General features: G+C 48.9%; 2 protein-coding genes across 2 annotated transcripts; one reads left to right on the top strand and one right to left on the bottom strand.

Annotated features, from left to right (window-relative positions):
- Nucleotides 1-7,672: 7,672 nt before the first annotated feature.
- Nucleotides 7,673-8,595, top strand: N7471_013902 (aminoglycoside phosphotransferase family protein; the record flags this gene model as incomplete). Its single annotated transcript, XM_057286620.1, has 2 exons — nucleotides 7,673-7,702; nucleotides 7,756-8,595. The coding sequence occupies 2 exons, from the start codon at nucleotides 7,673-7,675 to the stop codon at nucleotides 8,593-8,595; spliced, it is 870 nt and encodes a 289-aa protein (XP_057129099.1).
- A 1,287-nt stretch (nucleotides 8,596-9,882) lies between these two features.
- On the bottom strand, nucleotides 9,883-10,409 carry N7471_013903 (uncharacterized protein; the record flags this gene model as incomplete). Its single annotated transcript, XM_057286621.1, is given in 2 exon segments — nucleotides 9,883-9,966; nucleotides 9,981-10,409. The coding sequence occupies 2 exon segments, from the start codon at nucleotides 10,407-10,409 to the stop codon at nucleotides 9,883-9,885; spliced, it is 513 nt and encodes a 170-aa protein (XP_057129100.1).
- Nucleotides 10,410-20,387: the final 9,978 nt, after the last annotated feature.

Raw genomic sequence — 20,387 nt, forward strand, 5'->3', positions numbered from 1 at the left:
ATCATCGCAATCTTTGCTCTAATTGTTGCCTTGATACCATTGTTTTGCTCCATTTGGAAATACATAAAGAGATATTCGAGTCCGCAAACAGGTAATGACCCCATAACGCGTTACTTGAGAAATTGCCTGACGTTGTTCGCATTACAAAGCTACCCCAATCACGGCCCTACCTTTGTATACTACCGGAAATCACCCACACGCGACGCCACTGGCTAATCAAGTATGGAGGCCCCACTATGATCGACATGGTATGTATAGCTTTTACATGAGAATTTTTAGCAGTTTGACTAACTCGCCATGCTTTTTCTATAGTCGATATACAAATGCCAGGGGAATTCTACTTCGAGCGGACAATTGTTGTAGGAAACTTTGCTCGATGAACGCCTGGGAATAAGCGACCAGGAAACTTCATACGATGCATTTGAGGGTGATTTTGGGGTAAAAAATGTTGTGCTATATGATGTGATCTCTATAAAATTCATGTCCGTTGACCACTTAGTACATTATGAAGCTATCTACTGAGTAGTCGTATTGTCCTACTTACTCGGGCAGGGTGTAGATTACCGTGAACTGGTTCAAGTGGAGAAGTCGGCCCGATCCGGCTCTTTTTGTCACTTCCTATTGGTTGCTGCTATACATCTCCCCTCATAACAGGAGTACAACTTGGGAAGCTTAGATCTCTCGCTTCTTCTCGCTTTGATAGAGTAAAGCCTTGGAAGACATATATAATTGTTCATATACTCTGCTTGTACGCATAGTATTATTCGCGGCCACTGGTAAATCTGTTGTGATATGAGGCTGTTGCAGATCAAGAAGCTTCCAGTTCTTTCTGCGTGGAAGAAATACATGATGCAAGTAGATGCCTTCACTGTGTATATATATATAGCCTCGTGTCTCCCTCTGAGAAAATAATCAATTAATACCTCTGAACTACAACAGGTTATGAGCCCGGAAGCAATCTCTCGGGTGCCGTCTTTACTCATCTGAGAATCATCTTAACTATCTTGTTAATATACCTACCCCGCTTTCACAGCCATCACAATGTCTGCTCTGGTCCATGACTCTCCTGACCGAGCTGTCACAGCCATAGAGCCTCTGACAGGAAGCGACAACTACGCGACTTGGAAACGTCTCATGACCTCTTACCTCAAAGCGAGGCAAGTCTGGGACGTGGTGTCGGGCGACCTCCAACGCCCCGACTGCCTGTTCAAGTACGCCAAGCCTATTACGGCAGACATCCACCCCTTGGTGGAACCACACCTCGCTGGGGCGATGAGACAGCGCGCCATTGAGGCGCGTCTCGAAGTGGAGGTCCAGGCGTTCGAGCGCCACCGTGAATGGTCGCGCCGCGAAGCTGAGGCCTACCACACCATTTTCCGGTATCTGTCCCCCCACATCAGCATTCATGTCGCGGGACTCGAGACATCCCGGGACCTCTGGAATGAACTCGAAGAACGGTACCGGCGGATGGAACTCGCCACATTTTGCGAGCTGTTCGCCCAGCTTCGCGAAACCACTGGCGAGCGCTGCGGCAGCGCGCGCGAATTTGTTGATCGAGTACGATTGCTCGTACATCGATTGAATGCTATCGTGCCGGGATCCATTGGCGATCGAACGCACATTGCGATCTTATTGACGCAGATCGGACCGGAATACATTCTAGTTGTGGATGCGATCCAGAATGACAAGGATCCGGTGAATCCGACCACGATCGGAAATCGCCTGTCTAATGCTGAGCAGACGGTTCGGAGAAAAGAAGCTCCAACACCCTTGCAGGCAGCATCTGGCCCGTCCGTCAATACGGTGCAGCAGACTGCCAAGAAATGCAACTATTGCAAGAAGCGCGGCCATGTGGTCGCGCAGTGCTGGAAGAAACAGCGAGAAGGACAGTCGTCTAGGGACCATGCCCTGAAGACTGAACGGAGTGTTTCCGGCTCACCAAGAAATGATTTACAAAATATACCATCAAGCCAGAGAGAAGATCGACGGGGCCCGCCGGCTTCCAAGAGACCGAGGATCAATATCGTGAGGGCGAGGGTGACGACCCTTTATACCCACGCACCGCAACCCCGGTGGATCCTGGACACGGCGGGCGATCCAGTGGAAGCCGAAGGGATTGGTACGGTGAAGCTCACGCTCCGGGGGAAGTTCAACCAACCCCTGGTGTTAAAGAATGTATACTTCGCGCCACGCGTCGGGATGAACCTGATCAGCGTGCCGAAGCTGTTACGAGACCGCTACTCGGTGGTGGCGCACCCACAGAATGTCTTTGTGCAACGCCGAGGACGGACCGTGGGGACCGCCTACCATGCGGAGGAGGATCTGCTGATTCTGCGGTGCCATGTGAGCGGAAGATCTCGAGAGCGAGTCCAACTGGCGAGAGCGCCGGCGACCCATGGCCATGCAGATTCCCTGGAACCGCAGGCGGTGGCCATGGACGTCGACGACCCTCAGGAGTCAAGTGACGCAGAATGCGCAACGTCAACCTCTGAACTCGGTGGTGAAGCTGCGATACTCGATGGAGATGCGTGCAAAGGAGTGGACCAGGCCTCCGAAGCGTTGTGGCACGCTCGGATGGGACATCTGAACCGGGGCGACTTAAGGGCGGTCCTCCGGCAGACCGGCACTCCGTACCGACCGCTGACGCAGGCGCAGCTGCTGGCAACGCCGCAGTGCCCAGCGTGTATGTCGGGTAAGCAGCATCAGAAGAGGAACTCCCGCGCAAGACGGCCACGTCTGCATTCAACGAGAATTTTCGAATTGATCCACTCGGACATCATGGAGATGCCGATTGCCAAAGATAACTCCAGGTACGTGATCACCTTTAATGACGATTATTCTCGTGGCTCGTGGGCATATGCCATGAGATGGAAGCATGAAGCACTCCAGAAGTTCCGACATTTTGAGGCCTGGGTGCACCGACAGTTCGGCGCCCAGATCAAGAGATTCCTCACCGACAACGGGAGAGAATACCTGCCGATCGGAACACACCTCGAAATCCAGGGAGTTGAGTTTGACACCTCGCCGCCATACTGCAAGGGACAGAATGGACTGGCGGAACGCACGAATCGTACTATCCGGGAGCGGATTAACACGCTCCTGTCTGATGCGAACCTTTCTCCTTCCTGGCGGACCGAGCTTGTGGACATGGTGGTCTATCTGAAGCTGCGCGCTCTAGCATCGATTTTACAGTAGAAGACACCGTTTGAAATACTATACGGAAAGCCGCCCTCGCTGTCGCATCTGCGACGCATTGGCTCCCGTGCCTGGGTATTGATCCCGAAAGAGCATCGAGCGAAACTCGGACCCCGGTCATCCGAATGCCGATTGCTAGGGTACTGTGAACCGAACCAGTACAAGCTGTATGAAAACCATTCAGGGAAGACAGTCTTTTCCCGTGATGTCGAGTTCGATGAGAGGACCCCAGTGGCGCCACTCATCGAGGGGGAAACAGGCAACGACCTCCCGGACAACGCTACTCCATCACCTGTCTTTCCATCAATGCCGAGGTCAGCCAGCGGGCTGCCAACACCTCCTGTATCGCCATTACCTCCGTCGAATGAGGGAGAGGAAATGCCATCTGAGCGTGAAGATGAGACACCTCCAGTGGTCAATCCAAGTCAACAAGGAACCAACTTGACATCGGATCTTGGATATTCGATCTATGGTCGCAGACGAAGACCGTCACGGCGTCTCCTGGAATCACTAGGCAAGGTGTACTCGGCAGGCACACTGAATACCGCACCGGCCAGACAAGTCGACCCGGCGACCTTTCACGAAGCTGTGTCAGGCACAGACCAGCTGGAATGGTGGGCCGCCATCCAGAAAGAATATGCGTCGCTTCTCGAACACGGAACATGGGAAAAGGTTCGGCGAGAGGACGTCCCAGCCAGAGATCATGTGATTGGCTGCAAATGGGTCTTCAAGACCAAGGCCAACGGAACGCGCAAAGCGCGATTGGTTATCAAAGGCTACCGGCAAAAGCATGGCATTGACTATCACGAAACGTTTGCTGCTGTGTCCAGGATGGACTCCGTCCGCTGCATTGTCGCCAGTACCGTGTTGCGCGGATGGAAACTCCACCAATTCGATGCTGTCACGGCATTTCTTCATGGAGACGTCGATTCGTCTATCTATATGGAGTTGCCCGAAGGCTTCGAAGAGCCAGGGTACGTATGCCGGCTGCGCCGCTCACTGTACGGACTGAAGCAGGCACCGCGGATTTGGTACCACTGCGTCCACCGTGTCCTGGCTTCTCATGGCTTCACCATGGCCCAATCGGACAACTGTGTGTTCTACAAACCGGATTGCGTCGTTTGTGTTTATGTCGATGACTTTCTCGTTGTTGCGGCAAACACCCACGAAATCAAACAAGTGCAACGAGCCTTGCAAGCGGAGTTCCGACTGAACGATCTGGGCACCCCGCGATCGTTCCTCGGAATCGAGTTCGACTATCACGCCGATGGGTCTGTGTCTATCCACCAACACCAGTATATCCAGAAGATTCTCTCCGACTTTGGTATGGAGACCTGTCAGCCGAAGTCTACGCCGATGAATCCCAAACAAAGTCTGAATCATCGTCCAGACGAGGAACTTCCGGACGAGGAAGCAAAAGCGCGTTTTGCGACCGCCATTGGATCGCTAATGTATCTGATGGTTGGCACGCGACCGGATATTGCGTTTGCGCTGGGCTTGTTGAGTCGCTTCACGTCTCAGCCGCAATCGCACCACCAAGTCGCCCTGCAGCGATTGCTTCGCTATGTCAAAGCCACGCAGTCTCATCGTATCACCTACCGCAGTGGGCAGTTGATCGGGTACACGGACGCCGACTTTGGGGGCTCCGTCGTCACTGACGGGGCATACTCCACATCCGGCTATGTGTTCCAACTTGCAGGTGCGCCAGTTTCCTGGTCGTCCAAGAGACAGGGGGAAGTAGCCACGTCTACGACACATGCCGAATACATCGGACAGTACAATGCCATTCTGCATCTGCAGTGGCTCCGCACCTTTCTGGCTGAAACGCAACTGTATCGGTCTCCGGTCACCAACATCATGGCTGACAACCAGTCCGCCATTGCTCTTTCTCGCAACCCTGAATTCCACAAACGGACGAAACATTTCAATGTGAAGTTTCACTATCAGCGAGCCGTGCTGAATGCAGGCGAGATTGAGCTTCAATATATTCCAACTGAGAAACAGGCCGCAGACGGTCTCACCAAGCCATTGGGACCTACGGCCTTTGCCAAATTCTGTAGTCTCTTAGGAGTCGATGCCTCAGAGACTCCAAAGCAACATGCATGACAGCGCGGGCGCTCTTTCCACTTTATTTTCCCACGAAGGTTTTTTGAGTGGTTTTACTGAGGCCTGACTGCTCTGCGCAATTCCAGTATCGCCCTGCTAGCAAAGCGATCCTGAGGGGGAATGTTGTGATATGAGGCTGGTGCAGATCAGGAAGCAAGCCGCACCATCGGAATTAGCTCCGAGATGTCTATACAGACAACCAAGTTGATTTCCAATCAACTTGGCTCCGTGTTGTATATATAGCCTCATCTTTTCCTGTAGAATAAAATACAATTAACACCTCTGAACAACAACAGTCATATCCAATTCGGACTGTAATGTATGCACTAAAGCAGTATGCATTTCAGCACTTTTTGCGATCTTTGCGAGTGCATTTTTGTAGCGGGAAGAATGAGCTTCACTCTCTTTAAGCGCTAAGCTTAGTTTTTGCACTTTCTCAGTGGTTTTGGGGTGCTGAAGTCTGTATAGCCTGAGCTACCTGTTGATGGTGTCGATGGTCATTGGTAAGGGTCATAATCAACCAATCCTCAGTAATTAACTTAGAATTGATAGGCCAAAGACCTGTTAACCGAAAGCCGAGTTTGATAGTGCGTAAACGAAATGTTTTTTCCCGGATCGAGGTAATTGCATGAAGGAATTCTTCCTTAGTGAATTTCTGACATCCGGTCATTGTTACGGACTCGACAGCCTCACTATGCCAATGTTTATAAGCACTGAAAACACCGACATCGAGAGGCTGTAAGAAGTGGCTTGAATGTGGCAATAAAAAGAAAAGAATAATGTTATTCTTATCACAAAATTCACTGAACTGCCGGGTGAAATGTGATCCAAACCGGTCGCATAAAACTAGTCGCTTAACACCACGAGTTCGATGAATTGTCCATTCATGGAATCTTTGAATCCATTGAAATGCTAAGACGTCGGTCATATATCCAGAATCGGATACAGCAAGGTATTCATTAGTTTGAATAGCCTCAAACCATCGTAGCATCATCTGTTTACCACTTAAAATAATAAGTGGTGGACAGACAAAACCGTCCGCCGAAACTGCTTCCATCACCGTTACAGATTCACGATTTGTGACAGAGCCATTAAAGATTTTACACTTCGGTTGTCGAGTAATGATCCATTGATCTTTACCGACACCAATTTGAAAGCCAGTCTCATCGAAATTGTAGATATCGCCGGGTAAGATGCCATTTTCCTCGACGATCCGAGTGTATTCTTCAAACCACTTTTCTACTACCCCTTTATCCATTGCTCGGCTTCGTTCAATATCGAGGGCTCGTCGGCGACGTCGGTAATATTGAGGATTGCGTTTTAAGAACCGATGAGTCCAATGGTCGCCGACCTTAGGGGGTGGAATTGCGGGATCGGTATGCGCTTCTTCGAGGATTGAATTCGCGGCGACAGTGATTTGTGACTGGTTTATTGCAGCGCCCGCTTGATCGAAGTAATCAATGAATTGGCATAAAGCAGATTCTTGTGCAGAACTAAGCTTCCGACCGTTAGGTTGGCGTTGAAATAGGGATTTTCCACCATTCCATCGATACCGAAGCCGGCCCTCAGGTACGTTGAATTCACGTGCAGTTTTCGCGATATTGGGCTTAGATTGCTGGGATAAAGAATCCATTGCTTTAGCAATCTGAATCTCAATTTCGGCGTTGTCTTTAGGCATGGTGATGGAGAAATTGATAGTTGAATGTGGTAGGTTGAATTCTAGAAAAAATCTACAATTTAGGTGCAACTACAAAGTGGGTGGCGGACCCTCCTGTGGAGGGTCTGGTATTTTTTACCAAAAAATTGTAAGGCCCGGTTATTTGGGAGTCGATCAATTGTGCTAGTTCAACGATGCTTTCGAAAAGGCCCGAATTTTCTGCGACACCAAAATTTGTCACGCTCATTGCCCCACCGCCCAGACCCGCCCAGAAATACGTATTGAGCACTTGTTACAGTAAGTAACGCATACAAAGTCAAGAAACGCCTCACAGTCAGATTTTTGACAGCGCCTACGGTGCTGGCGAGTGAATCGGGGTATGGCGCAATCCATTATGCACAAGTATCTGTAACTATTCTGTCTACTATTATTAATCACGTCATTCGCCCAGGGCTGACCAGAGCCATGACAACGGGAGTTCCGTTAGCACGCTTCAGTCCGTAACACGATTGGCTCTCGGTGGCAAGTCAGAGTCCCCCCGGTTAGTTGGCAATTCCGGTGCTTTTGTAGGCAGAACGCTACGGGTAATGCCAACAGATAAGATGTTGGATCGGAAAAACTTCTACCCGGGGTTTCTTTATAATCCTGTGCAGCCCTTGAAGGGGGTCGTCCCTATGAAATAATCCCACATTTATTGCCATCTATCTCACTGAAATGGAACTATCAATACGCCCAATAGCCCATGTATGTTTATTCATAGTCTGTTGAATACCATTTACTGACATCTCTACACCAAGCCACAAAGTCGTGACCCTGATGGATTTTTTCCACTAGATGGAAAGGACCTAAATTCCGTCACAGATGAGGCTCTGGCAACTCTTCTCACATGTTCTCCTATCCTCCATCAGCTAGGTGGAACGACAGTTGTGCGGCTTTCAGAGACCTTGATCATGAAGGGTGGCGGGAGTGTCATGGCTAGTGAAGCGGAAATGCTTCATCTTATTGCTTCCAGAACCACCATTCGAGCCCCAAGAGTCTATCGCTCATTTCAGGTCAAAGATGATACACAATATTTTGGTACATCTGGGTATATTGTGATGGATTTTATCCCAGGTCAACCACTGGATGAGAGCTGGAACAGCCTATCCCGTGACACTCAAGGGAAAATCGCTGCGCAGGTTGCTGAAATAATCCAAGAGATGCAGTCCATTGAGCTTTCACAGCCTGGTCCCACTGGTGGAGGACCAAGTCGGGGTCGGTTCTTCACGGATTATAGTGCGGGGCCTTTTATGGACACTGCTGAAATGGAAGCTTGGTTTAACCACAAGCTAGATATCTGCAAAAGTGTGCATCAAGCCCCAAAAGACATTCCGCCATTCCATTTTACCAAGTTTGTCCTTACACACAACGACATCAGTCCTCGAAACCTGATCTTAGATCAACATGAACAAGTGTGGTTGATTGACTGGGCATATTCTGGTGCATATCCTCCTGTCTTTGAAAGCGCGGCATTGTCAATCCAGCCATTTTTCACTGATTTCAATGAAGCGGTGTTATCCCTCATTCCACGTTACCCTGAGGAGGAAATGCAACTTGATTCTATTGCATATGGATTAACCACCGCGGCATTGGCCTAAGGGAGGCTTAAATGGAAGCGGACTACACCCGTCACGGCGAACCCTATTAGAACTAGCTGGTTGAAGGAAATTTAGTTGGACAACAATGACAATAAAGATTTGCTCAATGCTAGAATTCCTCTTATTCGTTCGCTTCTAGGGTCGCATATTTAAAACACGTGCAATTGCTAATTAGTCCACCTAAAAAACAACAGACTTAAAGCATCTCATTCGCCCACTTTTTCCCTCGGGGACAATACTACCTAGAAGTGGAGATAGGAGTCAGGGCCAATGATGTCTAGTTTGTTCCCAATAGCGACACTCAGGCCAAGTTATACTGGAAGAACACAGTACTGAAATTATTGTAAGAATGAAAGGCATTGGTCGTGAATTGAACAGGCCACACGCGAAACTATCTCGGGCATCCGCATCAAAGCAAGCGAATATCATCAATGTATTCACCGGGACATTTTGGTTACAACCAAATGGGCGCGTGTACATATTTCCATCGCCAAATGGGACAATAATGATTCCCGTGTGGTACATACGCACAGCCGAATGACGGGCAGGAAGATGGAAAGCTGCTTGCTTCAGTTCGTGAGGGATCCTGAGACGGCGCCCAGAAATGAAGTTGCTTGGAGACTCATCACCAGACCCGATGGAGCCGCCCACGAACCGCCTCGCCTATTCATTTGTGGGCAAGGTGCAAGAAAATATGTAACGAGAATCTGTAACAAGAGATACAAATGAACGGACTAACTCAAAGCATTAAAAATACCGAAAATGGAGCGAAGAAAAAAGGACGCCGTTCAACACGAACGTTCCTACATCCCGTATGCCACGCCCCTGGGAGTCACTTGTTAGTCCCAGGGAATCCTCATGCTCCCGGGATTCCTGCTCAGGAGGCCAGGAACCGATGTAAAGCGCATGTTTTTTTTTTAAATCGGTTGAAATATTTTCCGGCGGGTGACCCACCGATCGCCCACCGGCACAAAGCGCGTCTTGGAACTACGCTGTATGGCTCGGAAACTTATCCGCATGCTAAGTGCTTTACTACCATGCCTAATTTTCACGGTAAGGAGTTCAAAATTCAGCTGTATGTAATGACAGTTTCTTGTGGGTGGTGAAGCCTGGCTCAAATTCAAGAGAAGGGAGGCTGCAAAATAATGGTGGGCACAAAAGTGAGTAGAAAGGACTGTGGGTAACAAAGAAAAGTGTGCAAGATAGCAAGGAATGGACCTGGTGGCCCGAAAGAAAACAAACAAGTAGGAAAAATATCGGGAAAGTGGGAAAGAGAAAAGGTGAGGCTCATTGGTAGTAAGCCCCCTGGTCAAGGGGAAGTGGTGTCTGATCTGGCCACAGCTTGAGAATTCCTGCTTTTGCCGCCGCAACCTGGGATGCGTTACCGACAAATTGAAGTTGGTATAAAAGATTAATCTGATCAGTAGTCCAGCATCTGCACCCAACTCCAAATGCATCAAATTCGTATTTATGACGCCCATATCGAGTAATTTCCCCCAAACTTGCCCCACTGACAGTCCAGGGGCAACATCGAGAATAAATTGGGCCTGGGCATCGGTAGAGGTTTCGTAAGGCAATTCTGAGATGATGAGGTTGGCCTTGGAGCCTCCCCGAAGGACCGAGCTCGGAACAGTGTGGCTTGGCTGACAATCAATTCGAACCGAGCTTGTGGGGGATGACGAAAGGTAGAGGCACCAGTGATTAGTACCCCCTGCCTTTCGATGTGGAACGGCGAGGATGCGCTTCACTGGCATAGCCAATATTTGAGCCTGGCGACTGGCAGGCACATAGTGAACGGGCTGAAAACCAGACATAGCTAACGAGGCAAGTCTAAAAAGATAAGTTAGAATGACCAAACTAACAATAAAACAACAATACAGAACCCACAGGATTTGAGAGAAATTGTACAGTCTGTACAAATTAGATCTTGCGGGCGAGAGAACACGGATGGATTGTGAAGGAAGTCAAGGAAAACGCGTCCTTTTAATAACCATAGATCCGAAATGGAGGCCCATGTTAATTGTCTAAATAAAACTAGTATAAGTCGTTTCATGAGACGCCCATTGCCTTACCCATCGTATAGGCGTCCGAGGATTGATGCTCCTCAGTACGGCGGTTAGCCAGGTTCCACTAGATAATCACCTTTATTTTGCCAGAGAATTATATATTGCTGCGAAATCGGTGGCTTCAGCCAATGAGAAGTGTAAAATGCACAACATTTTCCATTATGTGGTATTAGCGCTTGGGTATGAGACCGAGACGGGTGGATTGGGGATGTGCACAGCATTTAATTGACACACACAGGACATACTGTACTAAGATAGGCACAAGCCAATAATTTTGCCACTGTAGGCGCTGAACAAAGCGCCTCAACGAAATGCGATATTATAGGGTTTATGTTTTGTTTTGTTTTTGAGATTCTCCACTAAGTCGATCCTTTCCAGTATGCCCCCCAAAAAGTTTTACCGAAAATAGAAAAAGATCGTTTGATTGTTGGCTGCGTTGAGAAAACTTCCTTACGGGATGCTGACTTGAGAGGATTATGTGTTACTCTATGGGTCCCCGTAAATTCCCATTATTGATGAGCTGTGTTAATCGTGTTACGTGGTTTCTTTGATAAGGGTTATGTGCATGGTGGGATGTATGACGTGTGTCCGCAGCCTGGTCCCTCTTCTTTTACTGTTCCTCTAACATACCATGATCCCTAATGAACTTCAATAACCCATCCCGCCCTTTGCATACTCCAGAAGCTATGAAGATGGGAAGCTGTGCGGTGAATGGGCTAATGGCGTTGATAAAAGAAGGGCTGGCCATAGAAGGATTCAGAACGTACCGTTTAATGGAGCGGAGCCACTGAAATGCTACTGTGCTGCGGTTGAGTGGATCCCGCGGAATATACTATATATTCCCCGACCAACCATAGAATTAAAAAAAGGCCTGGAAGGTGGCCTTCTACCCCAATCGCGACAGTCTGTCCGGCTTCAAGTGACCGGGTCCAGATCCTCTATCCATCTCTACTCAGGCTAGCGACATTTTCCTCTACATGTCAGCGCTCCTTTTCCCTAAAGAGGTGCACTGGATAGAATTTCGATTTGCACGACTGGAGCGGACATCTAGTGAGACTATAGGAGAGGAACTGTTCTTCCTGCCGCGGGTTGAAACGGCCCTGGGGAATCTCTGTCGGGTACGCAGGCAGTTGCTAGACACAATCACCTGGCATGCTGTTAGTGCAACAGGCACTAGCTTCCGACTGTCCCTTTGGCCTCGTATGGAGTCTCTACCATATTCGAGTCTCTCGACATATTCTCCGCTGACTGCGCTGCCCCCAACGCTACCCCTGGATCCAACGTTTTTTGTGCATAATATATCGGGTAATTACAGATGATACCAGAACATGCAGAATACTTCGTGAACACTTTTCAATGAATAAGCGGGAAATAAATCGGCAGCTGTTCTATACACTTCTATTATGAATACTTAGTCATAAACATAGAGCCTGCTTCGTATGCGGTAATTCCCCTTGATTTGCAACGTCGATTGTAATATCTCTGTGTCTAAATATGGGACAAGACAGTCCTGAACAAACAATCCCTCACCCTCCTCTTGCGCTGTCCGGTAACCCTGTCGGATTCAGTCTCGAAGGGTAGTTCCAGTCATCAATTATGCTAGTCAGTCGTTCCCGAGAATATTCCAGTGCCTGCTCGAAAAAGCGCAGCTGGGGCAGCTGCTTGTCGTGGCGAAGCTGAAGACAGTTCATCTCTTTTCTCAGGTGCGTACCAGTCTCCTTTAAGTTCTGAATGCTCTGCTCTAGTCTCTCGCCATCTATGTGCTTGGACACGCACGACTCCCATAGGCGTCGATAGAGTCCGACAAGTCGAGCCGCAGGAAAGGCGAACTTGGGATCGTCGCATTCGAGGTCGGCTAGCACCTTCAAGATTGGTTGAAAGGGCTCGGTCGCCAGGGTGTGTCTGGTATCTGCGTTCTGCTGCGAAGTGGAGGGCTGCAATGGTCAGCAAAAACATTTGAAGCCGAATCGTTTCACTTACCAATGGAGAGACAAGATCAGAAGTTTTCTGTGGATTGTTTTTTCTCGCTAAGAATTGGCACTTCACTAGGCTGCTGTTCTCCTTTTTCTTGGTCTGGCGAGCTGTTCGGGGCATCCATTTTGTCCGCAGGAGTAAGTCACGGGTCTGGACAATACCATTTCCATCGGTCTTGGTGCCTCTTATAGACTATGCAAACACAGGTGACTATGTGCCGAATTCTACATTGTTAATTGATGCAGTCAAACTTTGACTAGAAACTGGTTACTTTTCGGTGGGCTGTTGCCAGTCGACTTGACTATGGGATGGTGATTAACGAGTCGGTTGGGGAAATTTGATCAAGCCTAACGGTGTTGAGGGTGAACGCCTGTGGAAATTGGATGTCTACTGAATTGGGAAGCAGGTATATCAAGGCCGACGAGGTTGTTTAAGCCTGGCCTTTCTCTCAATGAGTGAAAGACCCCTATATAAATGAGAACTCTTCTCCTGATCTATACTCCGCTTGGTAGGTCTAATGCTGATCACTAGATTCATGCCTGATGCGTCAGGTATCTAGTCTGAATGCGCCATGAATCTCAACAATCAACAAAATGATTTTCTTTGTTATATATATATTGTGCTAGTCGGGTCTTTGCAATCTCGCGTTCCGGGAGATGGACACACGAAACGGCTTGGTCTTGTTGCTTTAGGAAAGTCGCTGCTGAAGTAGAGTGACTGACAAAAAGCTGCATGCTAATACATCTTATCATGTAGCATGGGGTGACTTGGAAAGAAAACCTCCGCACTTTGAGATGTTCCCCTTCGCCGCCGGCTATTCACCATATCCCCACAACATTTCGCATCTCACATCCACAAACAATACATAACTAAGTTTCATTCAAGTCAATGCTTGCGATTACCTACTTATTCCAAGTCAATGTAGCGTTTAGTAAAGGTTTTCAGAGCAGATGCCAGCCTGTTTCAGAAGGTCTAGGGCTTATAAAGCTACATCGGCCGCATCCAATGCATGAAGTATACCAAGCAACTTGGACATGCCTGGCTGTTGGAGCAACTAAAATGTCCTGCACCTCATGACCGTGTGACACGGGGCCCCAACTTTGTCTAAGACTGACTAACCTAGACGCCGCCTTCGGTGATTTTCTGCCGAACCCACTTTTTGTGATTGGCACTCTGCCCTCTGACCGCCGAATCATCACTCTGCCAAGATCCTCTATTATTAACCAAGGTTTCTCCGGACAGCCGAGTGGCCTGCTCGGGAACAACATGTGCAACGGGCATGGCAGTCGGTGTCTAACCGGGCTCAAACACTCTGCTAGTATTGGAGGGTTCTTTTGGCGCTGCAATCGTTTCGGATGCGTCATGGACGAAAGGGTCACCGTCAGCCCGCCACTCACAGGAGGGTTCTAGATCGAGGTCAATCAATCGACAATCACCACTCGTTCTGGAATGAACGATGCGGCGTACTGCTGCGCGTGTCGACATGCTTGCGCACACTAATACCAGTTAGCTTGGCAAAACCCAAGTGGGTAAACGAGGGAGCGCTCATACCCGAAACCGCGGTCGATCCGCCTCTACCATCCATTAGGCATGCCAGCTCCTTGTCGATATTGATGGCATGAAAATGATATTTCAAGCGCGTACTGTTGCGGTAACGAATCCGGTCCACGGGCTGAGTATCTAGGATATGTGTGGTGAATTGCAGGATCTGCCACCGAGTTAAGCCCGACCTATTATAGAGAGATGGAAAATTCACTCACATCAAATCCCCGGTCATCCCGGTGTCTATGCTCGGGACAATCGTTTCGGTCAAACATACGGTCGAGTTCGAGGATTTGCGAGATTTCATCCCCCACCCAGTGGGAATGGTCTATTCCGGTAAGCACACGACGCGGCAAAGCATCCGAGAAGGGGGGCACTCACTGAAATTCTTCAGCCTAACATGCCACAGGACTTTTAGCCGTCGCACCGTGTTCTTCCGGCTTCGGCTTTCTTGAACGAGATGTAGTATGAACGGCAACGCGCGGAAGAGTCCAATATCTTCAAGTACAAAGACAACGGTCCCGTACTGGCCAAGGCTAGGTGGATGCCCATACGGACCCAGCACACAGACCGGAAAATGAATCGTCGAGGACGTCGCATGATCAGCAGCTTGTGCGATTCTTCCAGTCACGCCCGGTCGGGGTCGGGTCACTATGCGTAACATGCGAGTGGTCGGTGCTCCTGGCGCGTTGTGCACTGTGTCCACGGACGCCACGTAGAATGCTGGAAGCTGCAACGAGGACCTCACCCCTAAGCGTGGCATCCAGAGCTGTACATACTGCCCCGGTTGAGCCACCCACTCCATGGGAACCGCAATATCAAGCCATAAGAGCCGGTTGAAAGACTGTGCGAGGGCCCGTCGAGAGGTGATGCGCCACGACCTGTGGAACCACATGGTATGCAGACATGTCCCAGCACTCCAGCCCAATCCGGTACAAATACCGCCCAGTAGAACCCAGCGGTAGGCCGATGCGCGGTCGATCAAATGGTAGGTAAGGGCGCCGGTGGCGACTGAAGCAAGCACATGGTGGGCCTTAAGGCCGAGTTGCGGCCAACGTCGAAGAATCGCAGCGAGCGTCCAAGGCAAGATCGACAGGAGACTACAACCAGCCTGTTCAACATTAGCCACTTTTCTAGCTAGCAAATCGCGGAGAAATCGGGGAGGCTGCCATTCTCTGGCCCGCTTCACGCACCACGAGTGGAATGACGAGGGGAGCTGCAAGTCTTGTATTCCGAGCGACTGTGCCTAAGATGGACCCATGAAGCAGGCAATGCAACACGCAAATGCGGCCTAGCCACCGATGGGCCCACTGGAACGTGCCCCGTTCAACGCGGTAGACATGGGCCGGCAGACTGAAGCTAAAACCGGAGCAGAGGGGAACAAGGTGTGTGACCGCAAGCATCCAGCTCGCTTCTGCACTTCCGCCCATGATCGAACATGAACGCTGACTGCAATGATGTTGGCAATCACCAGGGCTGCGAGTACTCCCCCTTGTAGGTATGATGGGATATCCAGCCACTGGAGCAGGCCTGGAGTTGGCGCTTGGAAGAAGCGTCTCCAGGATACCGCATGCTGCAACCGCAACGGCAAATGGCTGTATCGGCGTCCGAGGCTATAAGATAGCCAGCATACGAGAGCAAGGAGCCCACAGAGACTGAATATATCTTGCACGGAAGCTCTCGCAAGCCATCCGGCAAACTTTGAGATGAGGCGGGGCATGCTTTTACGAGAGGCAACACTGGACAGCAGCAGGATTATGTATTGTTTTCTCAGTGGTTGTTCAAACAACCTACAGCTTTCATTTGGACAGTCAAAAGCAGCTTGGAAGGGCCATGCGGCAAAAATCGACACTGGTGAGAAACGATCAGAAGGCTCATTTTATGGCTTCTTAGGATGAGGCGACAGCTTAACAGTAGTGATTCACCATATGTCGATTGCAGAAGGTGCGTCTCGCAAAGTCGTGTTCAACGTTGAACCCCAATTCTGCGGTTCACATGTGCCTGCATATAATGCGTTTATTAACTATCCCGTGGTTCTTGTTCCAAAGTTGAAGTCGGTCAACATGCTGAGACGCAGGGTCGCTTGTCTGATCAGGCGGCGACTGTCTTTGTTGGGAATATCAGGGAGGCGCCCGCGGCCAGCAACGGCGAGGAAAGCGCAAAACCGTACGTATACAAGACCGAGCAGGCTATTGATTCTGTATTTTCCAAGTCTCTTTCCGGCCGAGCAACTCAAACAAACCACCTGAGTGCAAAAAGCGAACGGGGCGCAACGGACCCCAACACTATCGTAGAAGGCGATGTGGAACCTATCATGTGACCCTCCACCTGTGGGGTTTGCTAAGCGGAATTCTTTCTTTAGATCAGATCATCTTGACTATCGATGCAATCATGCCCGATGCCTTGAAGACGCAAGAGGGTCGTTTCTACGGGGGGGGGGGGGGTCGTGTTGCAGCAAACATGCCTTTGAGCTGCATTTCAAATAAAAATTTAACTTAGTCCCGAACAAACCACGCTAGACTCATCATCGCAGCATTTATGTTCTATGACTTCTTCTAGCTATGTAATATGGTAGTGGCATAGCGATATTCTGCAGTTAAATCCGGCTTCTTGTCGCTCAGTCTACATCTTTGTATCGGGATCCCTGGTCTGCAAGCCTCAGGCGTTGTGTTCATGTACAGTGATTGACTCTCTCCGACTCCTTTCCCTACTTTGGAGTGTTCTCAGGCGCGAACTGGATCCAGATGGAGAGGGAGTTGGCTGAAGACCGTTCATTCCAAGCATTCCTCTGATCCTACGGCGATGAGCAGCAAGAATACCTCTTTGTCAAACAATTTAAGTTCTCCTATGAATATCCCATACTGGCAACTCGCAATGAATTCAAGAAGAAAAACAAAACAAGAAAAAGATACAATCAAACCAAACCATAGATGCCAACAGCGTTGCTGCGAGCCACCAAACCCTTCCAACACCCATGCCGACCCTAGGAGTGAGTGATGGGCTTATGAGAAGAGGTGACCTGGATATGAGAAACTTCTAGGAGCTCAGCTAGAATAGTCGCTTTCTCTCTACTCGCCGTTTCGAGTCTGAACACGAGCTTTGCCCTAACAAGCCAAGATTTTCCGCTCATTCGCTTCAGCATGGAGGAAACTGAATGATTGGTGGAACTATCAGATTCGCCCGCGTGTATCTTAAAGTTTGTCGGGTCCACTGTAGAATATATCCAGATAAAGCCGTTGGAGTACTCGAAAGAAGCGGCACTCGCGTTCCATTTCGATATCAGTTTGTTGAATAATGGCCCGAAGATTGTGACTGGAAGGCCAACACAGACATATGCTGTCTCATCGAGGCTCTCTGGACGCATAGCCTTGAGTATCAATTCGGCCTCCTCCATCGACTTTAAATCAATTACAATTGAGTCCGATATCCAGAAATCAGTTGACCAGCTATTGAAAATAGGAGGGACTTTCTCTAACACGGAATGCTGGAGGCGAATGAGGCTTCCCCTGAGACTTTTTGTTTGCTTCGCCTTTTTCGCACCGAGAAGGATAATCTTCAGGTTCGCTGAATGTGCTGCCTCCAGAATTCCGATCTGATAGTTGTGCGGTTCCAGGTTCGTGAGCTGTGCTTGAGGGAAGACATGAACGATGCCATTCTCGATAGATACGAATTCGCCTCGGCTATCAGCTTTGTTTGGTGGGTGACTTTGTGGAATCATGGTGGAAGAGAGTGTGATGTTGATACTCTGGCCACAGAGCTTTGACTGTTCCCACTTCCAAACGAGCTCCTCGGTCTTTGAATATATGAAAGGAGTTTTGGTGACCGCGATTTTCGAGGAGCGATCAACATGAGAAATATGCTTCCTGCTGCCTTTAGCATCCTTGCAAATGGTCATTGGAAGTCAAAGTACGTACCCATTCGCACGCCGCCAGTGCGAGAAAAACGGACGTTCGAGTACTTGTAACATCAAGTGCAGTTTCAAACAATCCTTCTCCTTTGGAAGAGCTTCTGGTAGCAATCCGCGGATACTGGTTTTGTCGACGTGAATGTGCAGAATCAGCACTAGTGTGGTCGACTTTCGGCGATGAGATCAGGGCATGAAGCTGTATCGGAGGTTCAAATGTGTTTCTATCCCTCTGGGATAAAAGAAAACGCATCTACAGGCGAGGTCGATTACTCTTTTATCACATGTGTCACTAGAACCCAGAGGGTTTCCATTGTCGAAGGTGACATCCTGGTGACAGTGAAAAGCCGCAAATTTTCATAGACTGCTTGATATCACGTTGTCATCATCGGTCAACGTTTGTTACTCAACGTTGAGTATGAGCCATTGAACACAGTTCTTTCACCTGGCTGGAGACAAAAAAGTCAAAGTAATTGATCATCCGACGTACACACATAGGAAGTACTTGACTTTTAAGAAGCTTAGGAGAAGAAGATCAATTTGCCATAAGATCCTTTGTTGAAATCCTAGTCAACTTATTTGAATCATTACTCTGGTCCTTAAAAGGGGTCAATTTCCGACTATGGCTGGGCCAGAAAGGCACAAAGCTGGATTGCTTCAGTGAGATGCTTCCAGGTTCAGCTTGTGGTTGGATCTCAGAATATTTGTTGTTGTGTTATGAGGCTGTTGCAGATCAAGAAGCTTCCAGTTCTTTCTGCGTGGAAGAAATACATGATGCAAGTAGATGCCTTCACTGCATATATATATATAGCCCCGTGTCTCCCTCTGAGAGAACAATCTATCAATACCTCTGAACTACAACATTTATAGCTTTCTTGTGGATAAAAGTGGCTGGTTTGAGCGGACACAAGATATAGATGCTGGGCACTAGCCTACCCTTCGCTACGGGGCAAAATCAGACACATGCAATCAGCAAGAAGAAAGCTACCTAGACGTGATACAGAAAGCCTATCGATTGAGATACGTATTATCTCAAGCGTATGTCGACAGGGCCAAATATGGTTTGGAGAAAAAGTAGGATCACGAGGCCTTTTGGTAAAAAGCGATGACATTGCTTCGCACGCATCAATATAGGGACAGCGTACTAGCTGGCGACCTGGAGATATGCACAGCCTCAGTACTAAATACAAATCAAGTCTCCCCAACCATGCCACTCACATGTGGCTTTTCCTGCTCCCAGGACCGCCATAGGACCAAATACTGTACAATAGAACTACCATTCTGGTGGATAACGCGTTTGGCAATTGTGCTTATCGGTATTTTCTGGCCAATCTGGGGATGTCAGCTAATTCATTGTAAACGATCTCCCCGTGCAACTCACAAGATCAAAAGAGTCATTGTCATGCATGTGGTGGCAGTGCTGGCTGTAGTTGGAAGACCCAGAGGATCTGTTCGAATAGGGTGATTGATCTCCGTCCGACACCACGAATGCGCGGTCTTCACTTGTTTCCGAGATATCATTCTCCGAGGGCTCAGAGGTTGAACCTTGCGTTTCAGAGTCATTGGGCTCACTGTACGAGGACATGATTTCGAAAAGCTCATTTTCCTCCTTGGCAGCCATCTTAGGTAGGGTATGGTGCCAGACGTTCTCACAAGCTAAGTCTTTTGGTCACGAATTCGAGATGACCATGTATGGTGACTCGGGATTGCGCGATCGATTGTTTTAGCGCTTGGTGGTTCGAGGGGTCTCCCAGGGGCTCGTAGGGTTGGGAAGTGGAGGGCCCTTGTTGGTAGTGACTGCTTGTTCGGCTACCAGGTTTAGATATGAGATCGTCGATGAGGCATATTTGGCATTGGATACTTGTGATAGGACGAAATACCTGCAGTCATTAGGGAACCAAGCCACGATAAAATAAAGCAGTAGACGCAAGTAGTTGCTAGGCAGGTCAATACTAGGTAGCCCCGAAGTATGGACGAGGCACCATGACAAGGCATTGGGAAGGTGGTAGATCTTTGAATCGAGGACGAGGGAAGATGAACAGAGAAAGCGCCTAAGCATGGCACATAAGCTATTTGACAGAGGCTGTCACCACTGCCTTATATCAGTCTTCATTCGAATCGCGTTTCTTTCTTTGACTTTACCCCATGTGGCTCATCTCTAGCATTAACCACATCGTCTTGGCCAAGTATGGCTTTACTCCCACGTGACAACCCGAGATCTCTTAGTGAATCATTTCATCCTCTTTTCCTATCTGCGTGTCTCGCCAACCTACCTATCTTCAATATTCTCCTACATCACCCTTCAA

Source organism: Penicillium samsonianum (assembly GCF_028829775.1).
Source record: "Penicillium samsonianum strain IBT 33392 chromosome Unknown utg000010l_segment0_segment0, whole genome shotgun sequence".
NCBI lineage: Eukaryota > Fungi > Ascomycota > Eurotiomycetes > Eurotiales > Aspergillaceae > Penicillium > Penicillium samsonianum.